The sequence below is a fragment of the Ammodytes marinus genome, assembly GCF_949987685.1.
Source record: "Ammodytes marinus genome assembly, chromosome: 1".
Classification (NCBI taxonomy): domain Eukaryota; kingdom Metazoa; phylum Chordata; class Actinopteri; order Uranoscopiformes; family Ammodytidae; genus Ammodytes; species Ammodytes marinus.
In genome coordinates this window covers 33,091,223-33,119,046 of record NC_137230.1, presented here as the reverse complement: position 1 = coordinate 33,119,046, position 27,824 = coordinate 33,091,223, and the positions used below count along the sequence as shown (strand labels likewise).

Sequence of the window (27,824 nt, the reverse complement as noted above, 5' to 3'; positions counted from 1 at the left end):
CATTTCTGCTTTCAATTTTCGATAAATAATGCAGCCCTAGTAGGAGCCCTGTCCTACATTTACGGCCCTGTCGAGGTGAAACGCCCCTCCACCCCACCAGTCACATTCCAGGTCCTCAGAGTGAAAACGCAGCAGTCAGCAAACTCTGCCCGGCCGTGTGTGTGTGTGTGTGTGTGTGTGTGTGTGTGTGTGTGTGTGTGTGTGTGTGTGTCCCCCGTTTGCCTGGCGTTGTCACATATCAGACAATCCCTGGATTCAGCACAACTGGACCAGGACACAATAGAGAACTTTCTATGGAAGCTGCGTCCAAAGCCCTACAGACACAAGCCCCCCATTGTAAAAAAAAAATAAAATCTATTTGGCTTTATACCTCAGCGGTCTAATGTTTTGATAGCAGCCATCTTTTCCCCTACCATCTGTAAATAAGAGAGATCTACGAGGGCCATTAGCTGGGACGAGGTCTCATTAAGAATGCCATCAGTAAGCCTGTCTGGATGTGATGCACGACCGTTAATGAATCAGTCGACTGTCGGCTCCAATACACGTTTTAGTGCCTCCTAATTACTGTGGCTAGAAGGTGCCACAGTTAAGAGTTGAGACACGTGCAAATTGGATTTCCATTTTTCACTTAGGCTTCATTCTATTAAAATGAACCTGATACAATCTGTGTGGGGAGAGAAAAATGACCCCCTGCCAGTCGATAGAATAGCACAAAGGCTTAGGACACAGACACAAGAACACACACACACTCTCACCCACAGAGATGAAAACAGACCTATCATAGGATATTAGTCTCCATGTGTAACAAATGTTGAAAAATATCAGACATTACAGGTTTCTCTTTGAATCTAATGACACTATTTTAGATTAGAGAATATTTATCATTTGAATTGTGGTTGCTAGTACTAGAGGTGTGGACATTTCTAGATTATTAGATACATCACAAACTGGACGTGTTACATTCTGCATCAATGCAGGGACACGCCATAATTGACTGTTTGTTGCCAACACAAAACAATAGACTGACGTACTAACATTGATTATTTGGTCTCTCGGCTGAAGGGAAAAGCTAAGTTAAGACCAGAAGCAACGTGACTGTCTAGCACTACACTGTGGAGGAACCCATAGAGTGTATTACATTTGTAAAATAGGAAGCTATGGTGGAGGGTGGCAGTGAGCAGCAAATGCTAAAAGCACACCCGTTATTGTGAAACCAACTGCTGCTCAATGGGAAGCTCGAGGACAGGACCGTTATGTTGACCTTTAAAGATTCATGCATGGTTTTGTACGATTTTGAAGCAACATTGCGTTAGGTGTGAGCTTTCTTAGATCCATTACTGTTGGTACATTTCTTCATCTATTTTGTAAAAACAGCCTAAAGGCAGACTGCTACTTCTTATACATAAGTGTCTCTCTTGGAAACATATTCATGTACACTATGCACTAAAAAAATGAAGGATGCAACACATTGCAGATGCCTCAAGAAGTAGTTTTGCAATCTAATCGTTCTCGAATCGTGAGGCCAGTGAAGAGTCACACCTGTCTAGTCATTCTCATAAACAGCTGCTTATAACATATTCATTCAGTTTTTTTTACACTGTTGGTGATGTAGGAACATTGACATGTAGCTGCCACCTACTTGTTGCAGTGGTGTTTGAGGTGTTTCTTGTAGCCTTCGTCTTGCAGCATGTGCTCTGGGTTGTGCTTCCTCAGCCACTCAGCTTTGTGGATGTCAAAGGAGCTGGACTGAGTCTTCATCTTCTTCCCCTTCCGGCCGCGAGGGACTGGAGCCGACAAACCTAGTGGGAGGAGCGGAGGTTGAAAGTCAAAGGTGGAGCGTGGGAAATCTAGAGGTTAAGTCTAATCTCTCCAGGTGCCACTTAGCTGCTGTAATAAGGTCAGCAAAAGGTGACGTCAGTGATTCTGGAGAATGCTTGGGGCATGTTGCTAGGCTACGGTGGGCCCCCTTTGTTCACATACCCGTTTACAGAGCCTAGGCTGTGTAGTAACTAGAGCCTCGGATTTAATCGGCCGATTATAGCCTCTCTCAGAATAATCGGCATCGGCCAAAAAAATTGCATTTGAATTTTTTTTTTTTTTATTTAATTTTTAATTTGATCAAACAATCGTGTTTAGTGAAATGCATTGCTGCCCTGGAGGAAGCCTAAATGAATAGCATTAAGGCTATGGCCTTTTTACAGCTGCAGCAAGTGTGTTGTAATACATTGGATTCATTTACACTACATTGACAGTCCCCCCTGCAGCCAATGACCTGAGACTCACCCAGGTGATTCTGCAGCTCCTTAGTTTGTCCCTCCTCCACGGGGGCGATCAGGTCCCACATGAAGCTCTTGATTTTGTCGTCTCCGCGGTAATGGACCAGGCAGTAAGAGAGCAGAGCCCTGCAGATGGACTCCACGTCCCACTCTGTCAGCTGCTTCTTAAAACGCCCGTGGTTCAGAATGTCCTTCCAACGACCCCACCTGGATGACGAGAAGGAAAAAACAAATGAATTATTCACTTGTGAAGGCATACTATTTGGAGAATACTTTGATTGTGATTCTAAACATGTACATGGGTTAGTATTACAGTGAACAGCCTTGTTAATGTGTATGTAGTTGGCATTGTTATATACTGTACAGTTCTGGAATCAATTTAAAATGTATCACTCCATATTTTTCTTAAAATCGGCATCTTTACATTACATGCTCTAAATATTAGTTTGGGTATGAATTTAGTGGGGAATGTTCTCAGTAATCTATAGAATGGAAGTTATCTCACTCAAACACATAACTATAAATAGTCAAACCAGAGACACTGATCATTTGGAGTGATCTCTTATTTTTTTTCCAGAGCTGTACAGTAAGGGATATTGTGACCAAACAAAATAAATGACTGTAATTGAATGTATGTTTCCTGTATCCTATTACAAAGTGTCAGTCAGGCTTCTGTTTAAAAACTTCAATTTGAGTCCCTAGCTATGAACAAAGATCCAACACAGCTGCTTAAACTATTCTAAATCATCTTACCCATAAACCAGCAGGTTCTTCTCTACTCTGAAGCACTCTGTGCGTCCGTAGCTGTTGAGGCGGTCCTGGTTCCTCCTGAGCTTGGGTTTGCTCTCGTCATTGTCGCTGTCGCCCTCCGAGAGCTCCGCCAGCTCATCCTTAGTGGAGCTGAACGGCCTGGTCTGCTTTCTGACGCGAGGAGTGTCAATCACCAAGCTGTTCTGTAGAGAGGGATAGATGGGAAAACTACATTACAGCAAAGGTTTTTACAGGTCTATAACACGGAATCAAAAGATGACTTTCTATATAAACATGATATCTTTTGTGAGTGAATGTCCTCATTTATGCTTTGCTCTGTGTATTGTATTATTTATGACGCAGTTACAGTACGTACTCTGCCGTTGACCGTCTCCATGTCGATGTCGGCCTTTTGGGCCCATTTGTCCCAGAAGTTGGGGTCATCCAGGGAGATGTCCGTGCGGTTTCCAGACGCCACAAAACTAGCCTGAAAGCAAACATAAACAACTTGTCAAACCACGATCATACTTGCCATTCTTCATGGTGAAAAAAAATAAAATCTAAAAAAATTCCTCTATCTAGTCGGCCCCAAATGACATGTTAAGGACTGGGTGAGTAAGTATTTAAGACACTTGTAATATTTTCCATGTCACTCACCTTGGCGAAGGTGGAGCCTCGTCCCTCCGACTCGATGGTGATGGTCTTGGTCCGGCGCTGGAGGATCTGGTCGATGTCTTCCTCACAGAACTTTGAGCCTTCGTCAGACTCATCCATGATGGCTCCGTACGCTCCTCGTCTCAACAGATCCTCAATCTCCTTCTTAGACAGCTGCTGCTGCCCTGTCTGAGAGTGGGAGATGGACGTTTAGGGTCTAGAGACTATATACAACAAATACATATAAACAGGACATAAATGAATCCTGTTAAATTCACATAAAACACAAGACAGATTGGATTATTAACGTTATCGCAATAACAGCAGCTATGTATTCAACCCCAGCAGCTGCTTTATATGCAAATATGTTCAGTCAGAGCAGATGTGAAAACCTCCCAATATGTCAACCGCCTTATACTTTAGATATACCGACCGGCCGCATGCTAAAGCTCCACCTACACACTTCACATGCTGGTGACACACTCCCTCTCAAAGAGATTTGACTTGGCTGCACTTCAAGTGGAAATTTTTAACAGCTAGCTTCAACTTTTAGGGTTTTGTGAACAGTTGTTTTCCTTTGCTTGTCATCTTCTTGTATTCAGCCATCTGCTACAGTGCACCTCTGATATTATTCAGGACTCATCACATCGGATACTGTGGACTTTTTTTTTGATGTTGGAAAGATTACTGGAATAAATCTTTTGTGTCCTATGTGTACGACTGCAGTCCTTCCCACACAGAATTTGACTAAGTGAGTGTGAGAAACAGGTTCATTTTAATGTTTGATTTTCACAGTAATTGTGTCATGAATGTTAGAGTGAGTTCATTGCTTTAATTAGAGCCAATTTACAACATTACATTCCTGTTTTTCAGATTTAACAGGATATTAAGATGTTTTGTCTATGTAAAGTGATGCTCGACTGGGAATGAGAATAGAGAAAAAAAACAGACACAAATAACTCTTTTTGAGTTCAGTGTGTATTAAGAAGAAAACACGATTAACACAAAGGATGCCAATGGGTGTCAAGTTATGTCACAATAACACGTGTGCTCTATAATCATCCGTGTGCCTCACCAGGCTTTTTTCATTCTCTTGCTCTTTTTTTAAATGTATTATTATTTGAGAAGTGTCATTTCCAGCCGAGGTTAACTTGTGAAACGGTACTTATTCCACACAAGCGCCGTCTGAAAACAAAAAATGAATCTTTGAAAATGAATTGAAATAACTTAAATTATTATTTATTATTAATTGATTCATCTATGATTATTTAAATGACTGACACAATGAATGAGTTTCCATTTCAGATCTCAATTCTCGGGGGCGCCCTTAGCTCAGTTGGTAGGGCGTCCCCCCTGCCCGCGGTCGTTCTCTGCATGTCACTCCCCTCTCTGCCCCATTTCACCTCTGTCTCTCTGCACTATCAATAAAGCATAAAAATGCCCAAAAAAATATCTTAAAAAAAAAAGAAAAAGATCTCGATTCTCAAACGTACCCCTGCACCGGTGCCTCCGCCCAGGCCATTGTCTCGCCCGCTCATGCTCTGCAGCACGGCTTTGTCCAGGCCCAGCTTGAGGCTGGCGCGGTCAAACATCTCTCGCTCGTACGAGTTCCTGGTGATCAGACGGTACACCTTCACCGGCTTGTTCTGACCGATACGATGGCAGCGAGCCTGGGCCTGTGGAGGAAAGGGAAAACTGAGTCAAGTGCATCACATGTAAAAAAAAAAAAGCTTTTTAGTGCTAAATGTCTGTAGTTTGACCCATATGTCAACTGATATTATTGAGTGATGCTTGGACACAGTGTAAATCACCGTCTTGTTGGCGGATGTTTACATGAGCACATAAGATGAAGCTTTATCTGTCCGTTCACATAAACAATGGTTTAGCATCACATGCTCCTTCAATCCCCAACAACGTAAAATAACATCTGACACAAAAAAAGAGATACAATTCTCAAACATTAATGGTAGAAATCTTCAGCAGTAGGTTGTGTCTGCTGTTAGTCGCTTGCCTGTGTGTGTGTGTGTGTGTCTATGTGTGTGTGTGTGTGTGTGTGTGTGTGTGTGTGTGTCTGTGGCTGTGTCATACCTGCAGGTCGTTTTGTGGGTTCCAGTCAGAGTCAAAGATGATACATGTGTCTGCTGCAGTCAGGTTGATTCCCAGACCTCCAGCTCTGGTGCACAGCAGGAAAACAAAGCGCTCCGAGTCTGGTTTACTGAAGCGATCAATGGCCGCCTGACGCAGGTTCCCGCGAACACGCCCATCTATCCGCTCGTACAAGTATCTGAAACACATACCAATGACCCATGATGTATTTATACTGTATATAGAAAGTCATGAACTAAATGTCACATTCTGTAAGGAGCTTATCTTGAACTTTCGGTAAAAGTTCATGTCAACATCTTTAACAATTTCATTTATACCAAGTTTGTTCTGAAAAATGCCAATATCCTTTACACACACTGCACTTTTAAATATGTCTAAACTAAGCCATAGCTTAAATTAATCCAATACTGGTATTTTGCTTCCCTTATACACCTATAAACAGTATACTGAGAGGTAAAACTGTTCCTATAAGAAGCAGTCATGGTCCTTGTCCACTCTCATGCCCTCCCACAGTCCGACCCCCCTCCCCAGAGGAATCCACTTCCAGTCAGGAGAAGACTTACAGAAAGTCCCTTGTCTAAAACACTGCAGCCCCGAGGGCTTCTGTAACCTGCTGCTGAACCCTGTCTGAGGTCTGTGTCACACAGCAGCTCACACATCTACAATCATTTAAGGCTTTTCTACAGCTGCTGGCCGGAAGCAAGACCTAAGAGAGACAAAAGGGGTCCCAAAAAATACAGGAAAAAAGTGAAAAGGAAATAGCTGAAGAGAGAGCTTTGGGGACTTCAGAATCAGAATCTACAATAAACACTCAGACATATAATAACAGAAAACAGACATATAATAGTATAATAGACAGACACAATTTAAAATAGGCATAACATTTCTTAGAAAGGGGCAACCTTAAATAGTAAACCATTAAAAGGCAGCATTTGGGAAGAAAGGAAAAGTGCTGTTGTGATACCAGTGTGTGATGGTCCACATTTAAAGTGCTTGAGCATTTGTATACATGTATTATACGCATGTTCATCTCAAGGTACTAGAGGGAGGGATGGGTGACTTGAGAATCAAAATAAAGCCAACGATGAGACCCAGAAGCCTAAACTCTTCTCTGTAATTATTAAATTGCTAAATGCCATTCATTTCTAACCTTAATAGCTAGTTGTAAATCTTTCCACATAATTGTCTTGCTTAATGTTCCTGACCACTCAGTCCATTTTAGATGGTTTAAATGGCACTTTTGGGCTTTACCCAAGAATACACTGCTGCCACACACAGAAGGAAGCTAGATGGGAGCTGACATTTTAGTTTTTTACGTTGCGGCTTTATGGCCACGATGTGACGTTCCAATAATTGTCCATTATCTTTAACAGCAGCTTAGTGCTCCGTGGTGGACCTATGCTCTTTTTGTCTTTTTAGTCACTCCCATTAGAGAGCTAAAACGCACACATTTTGCACTACAACAGGGAAGGGGCAGATTATGCAGAAAGAAAGAAAGAAAGAAAGAAAGAAAGAAAGAAAGAAAGAAAGAAAGAAAGAAAGAAAGAAAGAAAGAAAGAAAGAAAGAAAGAAAGAAAGAAAGAAAGAAAGAAAGAAAGAAAGAAAGAAAGAAATATGTATGTATGCATGTAAAATGTGATGTATTTTTTTTTATTGCAGAGCCAAATGTCTCAATTTCTTACCCTTTGAACTTAACCATGTGGTGGAGATGAAATCCTATACACTTAAAATGGTGAAGGTAATATTAAAAGAGCATCTTTATCATATAAGTCATAATAATTTCGACTTTTTTATGTTATAATATTGTTAGCTCTGTTACATAATCGCAAACTAGAGACACACATACTGATTTAAATGTCGCCACAGGAGAAACAGCATGACGCACTTTCAGTCCATTAGTGCGAGAGTATTAATGTGTTTGTCTGAACATGCATGTTTTAAGTATGTTCACTACCCCATTGTTCAGTCACAATGCATGCTGGGATATGTTACAGCCCATTGTGACCTGGAAATAGGATAAATTGATCCAGAAAAAAGATGAATGGACGTGTTGTTTGCTCTAATTTCGCTGTGCTCCATACCTCTAATGACTAATGCTGCAGCCGACCACTCTCGCTGGCAATGGGCTGAAATATATATGGCACGCTAAAACACAGCACTATAAAGTAGAGACATACTGTCCGGAACCATTTGCAGCTATACGAGTCATATCCTCTTACAACATGGGTAGCAGCCAGTGACTGTGTGTTCCCAGAATACTCTACCACTCAATGCTGCCTTGTGCTTTCATGGTGCTTCTTCTAAATCTTAGAAGGCCAGGCGATCAGAACGATAACACATTATGTTAATGAAACGTTTTTAAAAAATCTAACAAATCTTATGCACAAGTGGATTCTCCTTCCTACATCAACTATGAAAGAAGACTATGCAACATTACAATGTTTTTTCAGAAACTAATTACTGGATTTAATTTGTGTGGCGTTTAATATGATGTATGCTGGGGCTTCATGAGGACTGATTTGATTCTCTACTGAAATGCATGATGTTTTAAGATTAAAAACCTATAAAGGAATTTAGGAATTTCTAAGTCAAAACCCCTTCATATCTGTCACCATTACCTTCTCTGAATGAGGTAGTCTTCCAAGATGTCCAGGCATCGCACCATCTGGGAGAAGATGAGCACCCTGTGTCCTCCGGCCTTCATCTTAGGCAGCAGCTTGTCAATGAGAACCAGCTTCCCCGCCGACTGCACCATCGCCTGGAGGTGGAAGTCGAAGGCAGTGGGGCTGTGCACCTCCCTGAAGTCCTCCATGATCTTCTCTTCGGCCCCTATCAATGCAGAAGACATGGACACATCAGCAAGGCTTTTTTTTATTTTTTCATTCTAGATCTGTGTGACTCTGGTTGAAATTAAAATAGAGGCCAGAAAGCAAACACTAAACAGATATAGTGCATATGCATTATCTAAATAAAAAAATCTCTCTTTGCATCAAATTATAGTGATCAACTAAATCTTCTAAACATCTCCTGAAGACTAACCAAGACATTTTGGAATAACAGACTTAACACAACTACACCTTTAAACTATATTTACATTATCTATATTAAGGCTTAAAGAGGTTCCCTCCTAACCTTTGATGAGGTAGGGGTGGTTGCAGCACTTCCTCAGCTCCATCACAGTGTTGACCAGGTTGGGCATGTTCTGCTGTCCGGCTCCTTTAGCCAGGAAGGCGAAGTTCTTCTCTAAGATGGCGCGGTAATATTTCTTCTGAATGTTGGTGAGCTCCACCTCGATGATGGTTTCCTCTTTAGGAGCCAGCTTCTTCTCCACGTCCTCCTTCAGCCGACGCAGCATCATGGGCTTCAAGATGCCCTGGAGCTTCTGAACCTGTGGGGCCAGACGTGAGGAGATACAAGTTTGAGTTACTGCATTCATTCAGTGGGGGTGCATTGATGTTTCGTTGTGCTACATTTACAACATTTAAATTAGCCCTGAAAAAGCAGTGTTGAGTGTTGTCTCTGATTGCAAAGCAACATCACACCAAGCTTTACAGTTTCCTTTTCCACTGTACAAATGGAATGATTCACCACACGTGTGCTGCATGACTGAAATGGATGACAAAGATGCAAAGAACTATTAAAAGTAACCAACATATGTAAATAATGTGAGCTAACGTTAGCTAGCACTAAGTATAACTCAACAGTGGTTGCATTTCTACTTATATCCAATGAACGGAAATTGTAAAATCCTCAAAACTGCACCACATTTCTGAAATCACGAGTTTGTGTGGATAGTAAAGCATCACACATCACTTAGATACTATCAGACCCCAAGGAGTGAGTCTGCTTTCCCCAACCAGTGTTCTCTTGTTACTGCTTTAACAGCCCCTCGTCTAACATCAGTTAGATGTGGAAAAAGGATTTCACATCCCCGCTGGCACAAAAGGCTGCTAGATAGTACAGCGTGTACCACAACTCAAACACGTTTTAATGATCTTTCCTCAAGCGTCTTTTTAGTGTCTCTGCCTTAAAAAACTAAAACAGCACTACATAGAAGCAAAGGTAAAAAGCATTTTTTCTCGTAAGCAATTAAGTCAATAGATAGTCCAACAATGAGGAGCATTTATACCCCATTATCTCCGTTATCATTATTCACCATATGGTGTGTATGTGTGTGTGTAGAAAATGTCACTGTGGCCTAGTTAGAAAAAGCCCTACTTCAAGGGTTCCATCTGTACTTCTTTATATCTGAGCAGTGATGTGTGTTGAGGAGCTCTATGAAACAACAATTTGGATGTCCTGTCATTTTATCCACCAACACTAAAACTGTTGTTTCCTTTTGATAATCATAAAAATACTTGAAGGTGAAGTCAGCAATTCTGGAGAAAGCTTGTTGACAAAGTGAGTCAAAATTAATGAATATCCTTACGATTTTACCTGAACATACCGTTTGTGTGCTGATAAAAAATATAGTGTTAATACAAAACCTAGGCTCTGTAAACGGGCATGATGCTCGCTACGATGGGCCTATTTGTTAACATACCTTTTACATACCAGATTCCAGAGCCTAGGCTGCGTAATAACACAGTATTTTTTTTTTCAGGGCACACACACACACACACACACACACACACACACACACACACACACACACACACACACACACACACACACACACACACACACACACACACACACACACACACACACACACACACACACACACACACACACACACACACACACACACACACACACACGGTCAGATAGCGGATCGTATATTTTTACTGATTTTGACAACAAGTGTTCTCCTGAATCGCTGACTCCGCCTTTAAGTTGAAAAAAAAAATGGCACCGGAAGCTCAGACATTGTAGTATGACCTGATAGTGTGACGCAGATTTCTGACTTTTAATCACGTTGCCTCCAACATGTGTTATGCATCATCAATTCAGAGTATTCACAAACATAAAAACACCAGGACATATATTCAATACATCAGTAGACTCACCTGCTCCTCAGTCTTGAGGTCTCCAAACTCCTGCATGAAGGTGCTTTCTGAGGGGAAGCGTGCGGGCTCCAGGAAGTGCAGCAGACTGAAGAGTTCCTCCACTGTGTTCTGGAGAGGAGTTCCCGTCAGCAAAACCTTGTGCTCCTGACAGAGAACAAGAGGAACAAGAAGGTTTCAGTCTATTCAATAAGTCTAAAAGCACTCCTGCACCACACTGTTTAAAATGATTGCTGTATTCATGATGCTGTCAAGCCATTTTTATTCATAGCACACATACATAATTGATCAGACATAAAAATAAATTCCACATAAAATGTTTTCAATACTGCATTTAAGTTGGAATAGGTTTGAAGATTGTTTTTGAACCCAAAAGTGCAGCTTTTTACGGATGCAAAAGCAAAATGCACACATTACCACACTACGTTTGTGGTATGTTTAAGGTAAGTTAAGTTAAAGATGAAGAATGCGATTTATTTATGTTAGTATAAGTGTGAAATCGCTCTTTATTCGTACAGTGATCACTTATAAAGTGTGCGCGTTTCATAAAGCCGATCTCTCAGTCACTCACTCTGCATGTAATCGACAAATAAAATGTTCGGGGATCCCGAAACTGGTATCCAATCAGAAGAGAGAACGTGGGCGCTCCGGTGGCATAGTGGATAGAGCGCGTATCATATTGGCTCTGGCTTTCGTTGCAGTGGTCGCGGGTTCAAATCCGACCCGTGGACCTTTACTGCAGGTCATCCCCCTTCTCTCTCTGTCTCCCCATTTCAACTCTGTATTATCCAATAAAGCTTGAAAATGCCAAAAAAAATAATCTTTGAAAATAATAAAAAAGAAGAGAGAACGCTACAAACCGGCACCCGTCTCGGTGCATGTGCAGAGCGACAGATGGGTGAATGTGTATGCGCCTACAATGGCGGAGCAGGTAAAAATCTTTTTTTTTTATGGTTTTTAAATCATGTTTTATCACACTTATGGAGCTGAGATGATGCTTGATAACGCGCTGCTTGAAGACCGCATTGCATTAATGTGGTAACGTAGGGACGAGGGAGCGGACCGCTAACTGCAGTAACTGACAGGAAGTTAGCTAAACTGACCATTTTACTTTATTAGTCAATGGTTACACTAAAATGTGTCTTTCCGCTTATCTAAATTTACCAGGTTCATGAGTTTGAAGTTCTCTAGCAGCTTGCAGTTCTTGTTCTTGAGACGGTGGGCTTCATCAATGATACAGCAGCGCCATTCGATGGCGTTGAGCTCAGGACATCCGCCCAGGATCATCTCAAAAGTCGTGATGACAGCCTGGAACCTGTAGGCCCCTCGGATCGGCCGGCCCTGAGGAGCGCAATGAAATAAAAAGGACAGAGATGTAGGACAAAGTTTGGCAAATTGGATCATAAAGCATGCAAAGTTTACGATTGGATAAGATGACATCTGTCTCTTATGCAAAATAAACTGGTGCAGAGTGGAGGACTTTTGTTCAAACACATTACGTTATAAGATAGAAGAAAACAAACACACAAGTAATGAAAGCGCTACCCGAGACCTTAATTAACAAAAAAATAGGAGTACACATCTGAAAGATAGAATATCATTAAAAAGAGCTGCTTTCTGAGATTATGTAGAAGACTTCAGAGAAGACTTTGGTTGTCTCCTACAACCTACAGCATGTGCAGCCTTACACTGTTGACCGCAAACACATGGCTTACATTTATTTTTAGATGTCAGACAGATCTAAAAACACCTCTTGGTCTCATCTACACTGGGCTATAACTCGGACATGAGTGCACACCCGCTGGTGAGTCTTCATGCTGTATGTTTTTTTCTGAGGAGGCTTTGCTTCAGCCCACCTCTCCATTTGTATCTATTGCCGTGACAACAGTCCTCAGGGGGAACACAGTAATCCAGTAACCCCCTCCCACACACTGCTGTACAGGAGCCTCTCTGCCTGTGAGATGCCTGAGCAGCGCTGACAGAGAGCTTCCCTCGGGGGATACGATGACATCACAGGCTGCCTGGGAGACAGCCGGGTGGCGTCTGAATACTGAGAGCTTCTAACGGCCTGTTGTGACACATCACACGGCCCGCCAACCACAGAACGCCGCTGCCCAAGGCTCACTAACTACCTAACAGCCCACTTCATGATGGGCAATGCAACTATGAACCACACATTCATATATTCATTTTATTATTCTTTTTTTTTTTACCACATCTTGGCAGAACTCTGACAGAATCAACAAGGTCACTAAAAAAATTAAAATACATTTCCTGCCATTTCTTCCAATCTTTTAGTTTCAGAAAACCTTTGCTTGAGATTGTCCCTATCCTTCATCTGCTGCCGGCTTTCTTTTACCTAGGAGGTGATTTTCCCCAAATATTGTCGTAAGTGAGTTTGCAGTGCTCCCAGTGTAACCTAGGCATTCTGTTGCACACACAGTAATCACATTCTACCTGGCTTTTCAATATCCAACTCCTATTGTTGCACACAGACATACTGTTTTTCAAAACATGTCATTAGATTACTCGCAGGCCTTGACGTTGCTGCAGTTTAAAAAAAAAAAAAAAAAAGGCACTGTGGTTATTTTGCTTTTGCAAGTCTGAAGGTAAGCACAGCCATGCTACATTCTGCACGCCTGTCTTGAGAAAAGGGGCTAGGTCTGTCAGGATGAACGAACAGGCCTCTCAATCCTCATGATTCCATTTGTGTGAGGTACATGAGACAAGCTGAATACCAGGCTGTGTGTCTGTGACTGATTGGTCCCCTGCTCCTCTGGGCTTCTCTCAGGCCAAAACACACAGACAGACAGACAACTCTACTAAAGAAAGCACTGATCTTTCTCTAAGACATGCAACAGGAAGAGATGCACTGCTGTAACTTCATTTGCAACGCTAAACTATGAATAGATTAAATTTGACTCTGGCCAGAGATATATAACATATTACTGTGAGAGACGTACATTCTCCTTGAGCCACTAGCCGGGCTTTCTAGACTTTTAACCTTGGGGCCTTTGCACAACCACTCCAGTCGAAAGTGATATAATAAGCTTTTTACTGTGGAAAAACATGATGGAGTGACCTGGAGTGAAAATGACAGGCTACAAAGAGGCCTATGTATGGTGATCCTCAGAAAAATAATTGTTAAGCTTATAAAGATGTAGAGAGGGTCATACTGAGAATGGTGCGCAATATATCTTATGTGATTCACTCAGGGCTCCTGCAGCTTAAGGAAAGTTAGATTTAAGTCTTTTAAAGGCCTTATTTTTTAAAGATTAATGCATGCAGAGGGAATAGCATTTATATGTTCATGCTACCAATTTAAATGTATGTTTAAACTGTACGTATCCGTAGGTATAAGTGTGCTCTGTAAGTGAAATACTTAACATTGAAAAAGGACATTTACCTGTGCGTCCCTGAAATACATCTCGTACTGCTGGAGCATCTGCCTGCTGACCATGCTGCCGTGGTAGACGATGACGTTGAGATAGGTCCACGTGCGGAACTCTCTCTCCCAGTTAGCGATGGTGGAGAGCGGGGCGATGATGAGGAAGGGCCCCTTGATGCCCACACGGTGGATCTCCTCCAGGAAGGTGATGGACTGGATGGTCTTCCCCAAACCCATCTCGTCTGCCAGGATGCAGTTTCGTCTGACAGGGGGGAGGGGGATAACAAGAGTTACAAGGGGAAAGAAGTGTGAAGAAGTAATTGAACTAGAATAAAGACCAGCTGAGGAGGGAGAAGGCAGTGGGAGTGTGGCTAAAAGGTGATGAACTGTCTTAAAAAGTGATGACAGCTGTGTGAAAATTCAAAGTTTACACAGCATACGGTATGTGTGGGGATTAAGATTTTTAAAAAGTCCAACTACAGGTGCATCTACAAGTATTAGAAAATTGATGAAAAGATAAGGTTTTCTGTATTTCATTAAAAAAGTTAAACTTTCATATATTCTAGATTAATAACACATAAAGTGAAATTAATCTAGAAAAAACATAAAGTGCTTTTCAGAAGGTCGACATGTCTGTTATAGATCCCTTTCTTGACTGATTTTTATGTAATATTCTAAGACACTGGATTATCTATTTATGAGCGGTGAGCCATAATCATCAAAATTAAAACAAAAGAAAGGCCTGACATATTTCACTTTGTGTGACTTATCTAGAATATATGATAGTTTCACTTTTTCAATGGACGTGTCCATGATATTCTAAGTTTTAGACATGCACCTGTATTCGCTGCATACTCTCTATATCACTAAGTGTGATACGATGTGAATTCATGGTGAGCATTTTGGTTGCATGCAACAATTGTACTGGTTCAAGTAAAAATAAAAAGCCGGTCGTGAAAAAGAGGCTGATGAAGATGAAGTACAAAAAAGAGAAAAGAGAAGGAAAAAAAGAAAAAGAAAATCTCCCACGACACTTAAATAATAACGTGCAAACAATGGAGTAGAAACGACATCATCAGCAGTAATAATCGACCAGAGGAATGAGACTGAAACATAATGGCAAATGCAACGGCCTCCGCGGCGTGCTGTGTGCTCTACTCCAGCAAGCCATTTATTCAGCTGTCCAGTGGGTGGGGGTATTATGTCTTGATGCTAATTGCAACGTGCAGAAATTCCCACTGGCCTCTTAAGCAGCTCCCTGCTTTGGATAAATCTCTCTGCGTAGGCATACGCCAAAATCCTGCATGCTCACACAGAAAATCCAATTCCCATGGTGAATACAAGCACGCTGACACCGGTGTGCTCCGGATGCACTGTGTGCGCAGCGCTTCTTTTGTGATGGTGTGCGAAGAAAATGCAATTGTTGTTGTTGCAGCAGCGTGCAGCACAAGCAGGAAATTTGACTCTCCTCGCAGGCCCGAACCAAATCATGTGAACACAGCCAAAGCACAGTGTGGTTCACACACACACACACACACACACACACACACACACACACACACACACACACACACGGATTCATTATCTGTGGCCTTGAGGAGTCCTCTTGAAATACAAAATCCCTACATACAATCTCTTCATCAATCTATGTCAATACATATAATGTAGCTTTATATTGACATGGGATTACTGAAGCTTTTCAAGCTGATACTGTATATAAAGAGAGGCCTTTTTGCTTGAGGTTCAAGATATAATGTAAAGCTACTATTTTAATGTGAGACATGTGCTGAAGCTAGGGAGGCTAGCTCACCCATGGAGAGCATGCCCCTGCTTCAAGGCATTAGTAAAAAGGAATAATAGTCTATGATATTTGATTAAAACCTTTATTCATTAATTCATTCATTTATTCATAATTTGCCCTGAATCTATTATATTGTTATATTGCATTGCACAAAGTATTGGCTAGGAGGTTCAATATAAGTTCAATCTTGTTTTGTTCAATTATGTAGGTCCAGGTTTGCGAGACTCTATAGCCACCCAATGAAATGTTACTTGTTAAAACAGACAGTGTGCAGCAGTTGTTTTTACCTTCTGTCAATGATTTACTATGCTGACCTTTTCATGCTGCAGCTAAGCAACATCACAACATCACAACATACACCAGGGTCAAGATCAAGGCTGCAGGTATTGTTTCTTCCTTTCAAACCAATTAGGGGCTTTTTCAGTGTGAAATAGACTGCAGTGGTGTGTGCATACAAAGTGTCTCTAACGGACCTGTTGTACCAGTTGAACAGGAGCCAGTTGACCCCCTCTAGCTGGTAGTCCCTGAGGCCGTTGCCGTTCCTGTATTCCCTGGACTGATCCCTCTTCTTCCACAGGTTGGCGGGCGGGCGCTCCTACAGGGGACAATCACAATCAGGGGATTTGAGAGAAAGTCTACAGTTACATTTTAGATGAAAAAGTCTCTAAGGATTAAATCATTGTATATGTCATTGTATGTTGACATAAACAAGGGGAGAAAAACAGTGGAAATAGAAATTGGTGGGAAAAGGACTGTTCAAATCGTACTTATCCAGGACAGCACAAATACAACAGAAAGTAAAAAGAGACCACTCAAAATATACTGGTTTTACTATATTTTGGGTATGTGTTTGAGTCAAATTAAGACTTTAGTCCTATTCTATAGACTGCATTTCTCCCAAGTTCGAAATCAAAATATTGCCATTTAGAGCATAGCAATTGGATTGGTCTCTTAAGCCCACTTATCTTTTCCCCTCAACATATTTTTTCTCTAATTGGCTTAATATTTGCACGGCAGAAACATCTTTCACTGATCTTGAAGTGGCAGCAAGTGCCTCTGTGGCACTCGCAATTTTGTTCACCTCGCTGTGTGATAGTAATCTTTTTCCACATCAGTTTAATATTTCGCTAACTGTCCCCATTTACCTGACCAAACAGTAAGTGTTGGTGGGTGCAGGGTAAACGACTTCTCACTGAATAGGTATTATAACAAATCTGCCTCAATATACAAAAGGATAACAACATGAGGGACAGGGGAACTCTCTCAATAGCACTTTAAAAACACCAGCAACCAAAGAAAACAAGTATATACAGTGTTAGAGCGACACAACATAATGTAAATAGAGTTTTGAGAGGGGCATTTTCTCACCATCCTGCGCGGGCTTGGCTTGACTGCCTGCAGCTGCTCAAACTCTTCTATCTTGCTCTGATCCACGTCGTCCTTCAGCTCCCAGGTGCTGTCCTCGTAGGGCAGAGAGCACCACTTCACCAGGTAGTACACCACCTCCTGGAGCAAGGCAAGGCAAGGCAAGGCACAGTCAGCAAGGCAAGAAAGAGACTAGAGCGAGGCCAAACGCTGCTTTTATAATATTAACAAAGGCTGCGAGGGAGCCTATTAGGGTGGCCTTGGGCTCTTCTGCTGTTACAAAGACATCACTGGAGTGCAGAATGTACTGGGAGGAACGGAAAATATGAAAAAGGGCAAAACGTGGTTCACACTCTCACTTTCTTGCACACACACACACACACGCACACACAGAATATTTACAAATTAAAGTGGATAGACTTTACCTCGCCTGTGTCTTTGTCCTCACAATATGACACCTCCAGCACTCTGTCTACCTCGACATAGTCTGGGTTAAAGGGATCCTCTTCCATCTGAGAGGGAAAGAAAGAAGAGAGAATAAAGCTAAGTGCCCACTCACCATCTGGAAACTCACACAAGCATCACTACTGTATCCAATAAAGACACTCTAATATATGCGCACAGATGTGCCCGCCCACACAAACACAACACTGAAAGTCAATTAAACACACAAACACACAATATGCATGTACACTATACACACAGGGCCATACACAATGCTCAAAGTGTGCGTACACATAAAGTGTATAAAATACGTGGAAAGATAAAAACAGGGCCTTACATCAGCGAAGAAGAGCGCCCTCTGTGCTTGTTTTATCTTGAATCGTTTGATCTTCAGCTGAATCCTCTTGTCCTTCACCAGATGCTGCTCTGTGGCCCACTCACAGTGTAGGTAGGAGCTAACACCCGCGCACACACACACACACACACACGCAGACACACACACACACACACACACAGATACAAATGCATGTGAGAAGCATAAAAAAAAAACACTTCTTAACAGCATCTGGGGTGACAATGAAGGCAGCAGGTGTGAACACAGATCACAGATGTGGTCACAGTCCTTTACTGACTGGCTGTTCAAAAAGTCCCTGATTTGATTTCATCTGTTATTTTTTGGTTTAGGAAATTTCAAGTGAGACCATATATTTTTCCATTCTTTTCAACATCAGGCTGAAGACATAATGAGTGTGATCCGGCTGTCAAATTAAAATAAATTATTTCTCTAGAATTGTTAATATACGCCAAAATAAATCACAGTTATAACATTTAATACGGCAGTGCTGCAAAGCGCCTAGAGGATGCCTATAGGTCTGTGTAATCACATAGTTCATAATCAGCATCCTTTGGCGAAGACTTCAGGACATCTGGTCCCTATTTTCATCTCATTTGAGTTTGAAGAATTCCTCTCATAGTTAAGGGGGTAAAACAGTAATGTCTCAGATGGGCTCTATCCAACAGATCACACACACACTAACTAAAAAGACAGACAGAATACACAAAAATGATCACACAATATTTATGGAGTTTTTTTAAATAAAGAGAGGCGACTAAACAATGAACTTACTAGTTTTTGTATTTTACAAAGAACTCTTCCACTTCGACCAGCACTCCAGGAGAGACCTGTGGAGAGGTTGAACATAACACAGTATATAACTACACAACACCAATAGAGATTCTTTCATTGGATAAAACACTGTATAATATAATGGTATTCAGAACCAAAGCGGTACATGTTTAATATTTCAGTCACATATCAAGTAAAATAGCACCATGTCTGTGCTACATTATCTGTGGTGATAAATAATTCACATCTCGCTATCTTGCAAAACAATCTTACATCCTAAAAAGGTGCAGCGATGCACTGTCTATTTAACAAGCAGCAGCAAAGCATTACCTCCTTCTTGACAATATGAGAAGACATGATTTTGTCGACAACAGCAGCGTCCTCTTCACTGGGATTCTCCTACAAAAGACAGAGGACATTAAAAAACATGTTACTCCATAGTCTTCTATGACAGACATTTGCATAGGCCTCAGGACACACCACAATGTGTAAAATGAAAAAAAAAAAGAAGAAAAAGAAAAGAAAAACTGCACAGTCAGCTCTTCCACAACCTCTATTTTTCCCTGTGGAAGCATTTTTACGGAGTATTTCCCTAATCCGAATAGAGGACATAAGGTGAGAGGCTGGTGTATGGATTGAAAAGCCCTTTGCCAAATTTTGGGATTTTGTATGACATAAACAAAAGCGACTTGGGTTACAGACTTTGCTGCAGACCTATGCAGAGTGACTGAACAAGTCTGGCTGATATACACAGCAGGTTGTAACTTTAAGACTATACATATTTGTATCTAAGCAGAACTGTTGTGGCAAAATCCCCCTCACTCTAAGGTCTGCATTTACATTATTAAAAATAGGCCCTGTATATCCATCTTCTCTCCTAGTACAGGCATACTGCAGGGGGGCTGGTCTGTACGTCACAGCATGGTGGTGGAGAAGAAAACAGGCTGTGCTGCCCTTCACTCAGCATGTAGGGCTGTTGCTCTTCTACAAAATGCTTTTTTGTTATTTTCTTTTCAAAAGTATGTGTGTCAATGCCACAAAAAAACAATTCCTTTGCTAGGTTTGCTGTTTGTAAGCAAAAACTAAATACTTCAAATTAATGATAATAAGATTTTAGCCCTACAATGCACTCAGGTTTAAAAACAGTAATAATAATAGTGATTTTGAACTTAGATCTTAGCTCCAGTGGAGTTTAAAGCAGAAGTACTTACTACAAAGAGTTGAACAGCGGGCTGCTTGGACGCTCCACTGCTTGTTTTCTTGGCTTTGACGATGACCTTGACGTCGTCATCGGACAGCCTGGCCTCAAGCTCTTCGGAATATTTCTTCCTCTTCACCTGACGATTGGATCGCCTTTTCTAGAAGAGCAAAACAAGATGGAGGGAAAACAGTCACAAATATAGTCAAGTGACCAAGTCAAGTTGGCATTTCATACATTCTAAAATTCTCTAACTTATTTATGAAAAGGCTGAAGTTTAGGATACAAGGGTGGTTAACTAAATGTATTTAGAAAAGCACCTTTCACAGAAATACAATTAACAAGAATAAAAGGTTAAAAAATAAAATATGAGACCATAAAACCATGTAAACAATAAAAACAATGAACAATCAATGGGCATGTTAAAGTGATACAGAGGCCAGTAGTGATTTGTGAAAGAATACAACAGGCATTCCTGTATGTTAAATGTCCTAATTGTCCACAAATGGCTCTACAGAGTGCATTTACAATTGGGGAGTGTTTTGAACCAGACTGAGCAGATTTCAAACACTGCTGGGACCAATGATGAGACCAATGATCATCTCCAACATTTCCCCTCCCACTCTCCCACTTACCGCTCCCTAATGCAACATCATATGGCTGAATATTCGCCCTCAGGTTGCTCGGTAACCACCGCCGTCTCATATTCTACATCAGAAGAAGCATTAATGTCACCGCTTTACACGAGTGTATCACTGAAGTTGACAGAGCGCTGCCGTAAAACCACACTGAACAAACCACACAGTACTCACTGTTCCCTCAATTGTGATTCAGGATTTAGTGTGCGAGTGTGTGATGCCACTTCCTGCTACGCAAGGCTAACCGCTCTCTCTCTCTCTCTCTCTCTCTCTCTCGCCGTTTCACATTTTGCAGATCATGGAAATCACTTTCTCACTTGGCTGGTGGTACCTGAATATTATTGATTTACTTTAAGTATATCTTCTATTTTACTTGTTTCTGATCATTTTAGAATTTTATTTATTTATTGATTAATAATTTTTTTGATTATTAACCTATTCATTAGTTGTATACACTTAGATTTTGCCATTTTTTAACCTAGTATTAATTCCTGCTATATCATTTTATTTGTAATATAATTTCTACAAATTTTATTGAATGATTATTTTATCAATTCACATACATGGGGTTGGTAAGTTGGTAAGCTGTGTATGAAAAGCGCTATATAAATAAAGTTTGATTGATTGATTGATTGATTGATTGATTGATTGATTGATTGATTGATGTCACTTCTTCCATCTCTGACTGCCCCTGTGACGTATCTGATACCATCTATCATTTGGATGCAGCACATAACTCCAGCTCTTCATGCGTTTGGAAAATACCATCACGGTTAATATCCTGTCTACAACTTGCATTTTTATCCAATATCACAGCATCAACATACCTATTATATTCCTTATTGATGGAAAGCATGAGTCACAATAACATTTAAAATTCACACAAACCAATGAGGAAAAGGCTCATGAAAAAAAAAAACCCATACATGACCAATAAAGAAATTCAGAATATAACACCATTCTCTCCAAGTCAGTAAAGAAAAACCCACACTAAGCCACATGCATTCAAATCCAGCATCTCTCCATTCCTCCCAGTAAGGCCTTTCCAATTCTCCTGCGCGTGGGCGGCTGTGCCCTGCATCGATACACCAGCCCCTCCTAATGATAATATGTAGTTAATTATGGCATAAACGCCACCCAGACAAAGTTAATTAGGTGTGGAGTACAATATCCCTATGGAGACTAAACCCTCACTTCCCCCAGGCCAGGCTGACCACAAGACAGGGAGAGTCAAACCTGCCACATGCCGTGACAGTGGGGCCTATGCTTTCTATTCTAGCCTGTCTGCTACGCTACCATGACTTCTTCCACAAGATCACCCTAAATGAGTCATCAACAGACTGTTTTAATTAAGGCCAGTGGCGCCACTTAACGAGAATAATTATATCTTAGGCAAGAGTCCACGGATAGGCAAAGGAGAGGAAATGAAAAGGGAAGGAGAGAGGTGGTGGGGTGAAGGAGGGGACAGAGTCACCTGTCATCCCCACTCATTTAGACATGACACCTCGACACAGCAGGGATATGTCTTGAGGTACACTCGGCGGTCACCGACTTTAATTGTCATTATTGATCAGGCAGTGCAGAAAATTGTGTTTCTTCATGAGGTAGTGTTAATATTTTTAAAAGGCAAACCCCAGAACTACCTTTTTAGTTTGGCTTTTAATTCTATTTATCCAAGTTCATTTATATTTCATCGGATTTTCTTACGCTTTTGATTGGATATTATTGCATTTATTAAACTTATTTATATATTTGCTTTTACTTTATTGGCTTTGAATTGTACCAACTATAGTTTATAATCTTATATCTTGTTCTCCTTTGAAAATCCTTTCATACTTATTATTTATTGATTTATCTACTTTATATTTTATCTTTCACTTTTAACATTTCTTTTACTTCAACTTTTGGGAGTTCCCTCAAGGTTTTCTATGATAGCGTGTTTCCAGCTCCTGTTTTATTGATGTTGTGTCATTATTAAGTGGGCTATTCTTTTAGTATGTCAAGTGCTTTGTGCCCCCAATTTGTATATGAAAAATGCTCATTTGAATTGAGATAGCATCACAGCAGAACAGAAATGATAAAGACATTCCTGTAAATGTCAATCCACCCGTTTGATTACTCAAATGTCTAAAACATTTTCCAGCTGTTATTATTTGCCTCAGTTTAAAGGCATATACGCTGTTGAATGCATCTCAAATAATGTCATTAGGATGTACTGTTTTTTTTTTTGTTTTTTTTTACCTTTAAAAAAATAAATCTCAACTTCAGGTGAGCAATTGTTATTTGCCTTGTGTTTTGTGAAAGATAGAAGTCTTATGTTATCAAACTTACAACAAGAAAAAATTGTATTTTCATATCATTGGTTGCTGTGGCAACAACGTTTCCTTTTAAACGATTTTGTTTTATATTTAGCTGTCTTCTTGTGCACGCGAATGTGCTTTTTGCAGTGCTGTGTATCCTGTACTGATGGTGTCTCCGTCATGTCTTTTTCATCAACACAGATAAGAAAAGTGTACTTGAGATACATCCACCCACTGCATGACCTCCACGTGAACCACACACTCAGCCCCGCCGGGCTCAGACTGAAGCTGTGAGGCTTTCAGCAGCCAGCGGTGTGAACAGTCAGGCCAAGGACACCACTTCACTCAATGCCTCAAACAGACTATCCATGTGCTTTCTGTCAGTGCACTTGTGGCACTACAGGTAGTAATAACAACACCACATTTGAAAAAAACAAGGACTTAAATGGGTAAAAAGTAGGAAAATGTACATGTAAAATCTGAGTTTAGTTTAGGATTCATATTTGAATTTGATAAGGTGAGAATACATATGGTCCTAGTGCTCCAAAACCACAGATCCAATAATAGTGGCTTGCAAATATAGGTGTTCATGTCCGTTTGTGAGTGTGTGAACATGCTGGATCTTACCGAGTCGACATCTTTAGAAGAGTGTCGAGAGGGAGGGTTATCATCGGACTCCTCCTCTGAAGACTCCGGCTTCCGCTTTTTCTTCTTCCCAAACTTGATCACAATTTTCCTGTGGGAAGGAAAACACACGCCATTAATACAATGAGGTAAAGACCAGAGTATGAAAAACCTGCTCAAAAAAAGGACTCATTGTTACGGCATTATTGTTTAATAACAACTTAAAATGGACAAAAGCCTTAAAGACAGCAACATGGAGGTAACTGGTGATCACCTGCAGACAGTCTTTAGACATTTGAAATGGTATAAACACTAAATATATAAATTAATGTAAGCACAATCCAGATATTAACCCACAAATAGTGTTCCTACATGTATCAAGGCCTGAACACTAATACATAATTGTTTTTACTCTGTTAGTATCGAATTACTTCATAGGCAAATTCATGATTTTGGCTACTTTGCATGCACAGTCACAGACCAGATGAGGCATGGAGTGTACTTTGCATCACTACAAAAAGAGAACTATTTGTGGCCAACAAGGAGAGGAGGAACACATATAGCAACCAAGGACACTTCTGAAGTACAGTACGTACGGGCGTGTGAGTATTGCTTTAAGGAGGGACTTGAAATATGCATCATAAAATGATTGCAGAAAAAAAAAATGGATATCCAGATTCCATTTGTTTGTTTGTTTAATTGTAGCTTATACACTCACATACCTAACCTCTTGCAGGAGACCTGGATTGAAACCAGAGATTGTATATTCAGGTGTGCTGCATTGCAGTGCGTAAACAAACGTGTGTTTGCAGCAGTAGCCTATATTCTATAAGAATCCCTCCACAGCTGTCAGCATCCAATGTTTTGACCCCAACAACACACTTCAAAAAAAACCAGCTTGGAGAGCAGCTGAAGTGCAGCAGGAAATGCTTACACGTATTAACACGCTCACAATGGGAGCTGCCAGAGTTCATGGAGGAAGAAATGCAGTGCTTTTGTCAAGGCTCCAACCTAGAGTTGCGGATTAAACCCAACATTAATTTGACCAGAATTTGGCAAATCTTTTTTTTCTTCTTTTAAGCTTAACATTCCCCGGGTTTGTGAGTGGTGGAATTTCTCACAGTGGCCTTGTAATGTATGACTGGAGTACCAAGACAGACTGCTGTGCTGTAATGATATCAGGAGCTCAGAAAAGCAGCAAATTGCACAGTGAAGCCACACAGCTCCTCATCCTCTAACTCTCTCGTCCCTCTCTCTCTCTCACACACACACCCAGTCACATATTATGTCTGTGACCTTTCCCCATATATTTTCCCAACACATTTGCACACCACCACGCTTCCTATCTTGCGCCTCTCCACATGTACTATCTCTCGGGAGCCACAGGCGACAAATCTCTCGCGCTCGGTGTGATGTCGATGGGAGAAATAAAGTAAAAACACGGCCATCGTATCTCTCTCTCTCCTAACGTGCTTGCATACACTTAACAAACCCACGCAGCCTTTCCCACAAAGACAAACATGCTCTGCACTCAAACACACAATCACAGGCATACGAAGAATGACCGCTGCAGGTGTGTCTCTAGAGAGAAAGATCTCCCTGTGGGGCTTAATCATATCACAATACGTTAAGAGAGTCATATTGAATGTGTGGACAAATATTCCAACGCTAGCTTATACTGTCTCCTGTTAGCTAACAAGTCTTTCTGTAGCAAGTCAGTCCTTTAGACACCAAGTGGGCAAACTAGTGGGGTGTGGTCAGACTACAGACAACATGCAGCAAGATGATGTTGCATACTGTACATGTATACAACAGATGGTGACCAAGAGAGACATTTGACCCGGAGATGTTCTCTTATTTCCTGTGTCTCTTTGTAACACATCTTCACACAGAGTAAAGCAATGAACTAAGCAATAAACCCAACTAGACAAAGACAAGCTTGTTGAATTCCTTTAATAGTTATTAGTCATACTTCTGAGTCCAACACAATAAGCTTTTGTCTAACTGACTTTACTAGCTACCACATAGCAGCAAAACTGGTCAGGGGTTTCAACTTTTCACATCAATGTACTTTCCATCAACGTAAAGGCCCATCAGGGGGACAAATACTATTTCTCAAGCTGATACAGTCAGGGTTTTTCCTGGCTCATTATGGGCCTTTGGGGGGTGAGAACACGGAACAACTTGGGGTCGGGACTGCAACAGTAAAGGCGAAAAGTTTGTGAATTTTAAGAGCGGTGTGGTTGAGAAAGGAGAGTTTCAATGATCGTTTTATTACGATTATTTTGTTTTCATGATCGAGGGAAGTAGTAATATAAATTGAAATGCAATGCATCCTCCAGCCCTACAAGAAGGATGACTTGTATTGGGCTGAACTAGAAACTCATTTGGGGAGGTTTTAAATAGCCAAATATATTCTCAATTTTTGTCATTTTGGCTCTGGTGATTTTCCTTTGGGGGAGGCATAAAACCACTTTGGGGGGCGCCAAATATTTCTCTATGCAGGAAAAACCCCGGGTAATCTGTATCAAACACACACTTATTGTAATAACTGCCTGACTAAGTCCAAAGCAGCATATTCTTCCAGCAGCCCCATGCTGCACAGAATAACTCTTCTTTTATGGTGTCCCTGCCCCCCTCCGGATGATATTACATTCAAAAATCCTCTTGACAATGACACTTTATGGTTGCCATGCAACGTGCCCTTGGGATTGCATTTGGCAATGTGGGCGGCAATGTTAATGGTGACATCACTTCCTGTGAAAAACCGATATATGTCCACTGTCTGACTAACACTATGAATGGGCTGAGAAATGTGCCAAGTCAGAGGGCCACAATGAAGGAAAGATAAGCAGCTGTAACATCCAGAAGAATAAATGGAACAAATGGTTGAATAGGACCAAACACATGGTTATTCCTCTACCAAAATAAAAGCTGTCTGGGATACTGGCCCTGCAGAATAATAACAGTGTCACATTACCAGGCAGGAGCTCAGCAGCTATAACAGCGTATAACAGGGCTACAGCGTTTCTTTGATCCCCATATGGGAAAACCTGAGCTGTGAAACAAGATACTCAAGGACTGTGAAATCCTCAGCTGAGCCGGTGCAGACAGAGAACACTGATGGTGGTGGCTACTTGTTACTGCCAGCCCTATACTGTACTGTAGGGGTGATCCAGAATATACTTGATTATTTGACTATTCGATCAAAAGAAGCCCGATTAGACTGACAGTCGAATATTCACAAAAAGCATTATATTCCAGATTTCCAGACGCACACAAACACACAAAGTGTGTAGGCCACATCTTAGACCCTGTTTCCACCTGGCATCAATATGTGGTTTTTAGGATCCGATCGCGCTAACTACAGGTGGAAACACGCTCAATGCGCATTGAATGCGCATTGAAATTATCCACATTCGGAGGTGGTTTGAGACCACTTATCCACATACCCATTAACAGTGGAAACGCGTATGCGCATCTCATACACATTAGGCCCCGCCCACTCAACTGCGGCGAGTGACTGGGCGGAAACGCGTACTCATTCACGCGACAATTCACGTCATAAAAGCGCACCGTTGCAAGTAAACACATATACATTATAAAGGCCTTTATAATGTCTATGGGTAAACAGACAACAGAAAACAGAAAACATTGAAGATGGAGTGTATAAGCGGAAATGATGTACGAGCTGATTTCCATACAGCGCGGGGAATTCGAATCCGGATCGCAAACGCGCATAGAAGACGCATTGTTAAGGCCAGGTGTGAACAAGCATATTGCATTTACATATAACGATCGGATTCCTCAGAACCACATATTAATGCCAGGTGGAAACAGGGTCTTAGTGCTAGTTACAGCCTGTTCCACCCTGCTGTGGCTTATTCACAGGACCACCCAGGGCTTTACTAACACCAGTGCTAGTGCTAACACACACACACACACACACACACACACACGCACACACATACAATCTCCCTGAGACCGGAAAGCCCCCCCACACACACAAGCTGAACTATTATAATTTAAAAAGGACACGGAAGGAAGCGCAGACTTTCAAAATCAACCTCTTACTGAGAAAAAGAAGTCTGAAAGCAAACCAGTCATTTCTACTCTTCAGGATTACAGTCAAGTCTCTCTTTAAGTGG

At 41.2% G+C, this 27,824-nt stretch overlaps 1 protein-coding gene across 5 annotated transcripts in view; it reads right to left on the bottom strand.

Annotated features, from left to right (window-relative positions):
* The window catches only part of chd9 (chromodomain helicase DNA binding protein 9), an 82,173-nt gene that overhangs the window by 16,299 nt on the left and 38,050 nt on the right, over positions 1 to 27,824 (bottom strand). For all 5 annotated transcript variants that reach the window (XM_080027555.1, XM_080027556.1, XM_080027558.1 and 2 more), the window contains 20 exons: positions 23,680 to 23,788; positions 20,128 to 20,274; positions 19,247 to 19,315; positions 18,917 to 18,972; positions 18,128 to 18,245; positions 17,772 to 17,858; positions 17,350 to 17,487; positions 16,455 to 16,576; positions 14,199 to 14,442; positions 11,957 to 12,133; positions 10,796 to 10,939; positions 8,919 to 9,174; positions 8,405 to 8,615; positions 5,769 to 5,964; positions 5,174 to 5,356; positions 3,684 to 3,869; positions 3,403 to 3,513; positions 3,030 to 3,229; positions 2,284 to 2,483; positions 1,640 to 1,799 (listed from right to left, as the gene is read on the bottom strand). In XM_080027555.1, the coding sequence (XP_079883681.1) occupies positions 1,640 to 1,799; positions 2,284 to 2,483; positions 3,030 to 3,229; positions 3,403 to 3,513; positions 3,684 to 3,869; positions 5,174 to 5,356; positions 5,769 to 5,964; positions 8,405 to 8,615; positions 8,919 to 9,174; positions 10,796 to 10,939; positions 11,957 to 12,133; positions 14,199 to 14,442; positions 16,455 to 16,576; positions 17,350 to 17,487; positions 17,772 to 17,858; positions 18,128 to 18,245; positions 18,917 to 18,972; positions 19,247 to 19,315; positions 20,128 to 20,274; positions 23,680 to 23,788 (3,114 nt within the window). The remainder of the gene's footprint in view (positions 1 to 1,639; positions 1,800 to 2,283; positions 2,484 to 3,029; positions 3,230 to 3,402; positions 3,514 to 3,683; positions 3,870 to 5,173; positions 5,357 to 5,768; positions 5,965 to 8,404; positions 8,616 to 8,918; positions 9,175 to 10,795; positions 10,940 to 11,956; positions 12,134 to 14,198; positions 14,443 to 16,454; positions 16,577 to 17,349; positions 17,488 to 17,771; positions 17,859 to 18,127; positions 18,246 to 18,916; positions 18,973 to 19,246; positions 19,316 to 20,127; positions 20,275 to 23,679; positions 23,789 to 27,824) is intronic.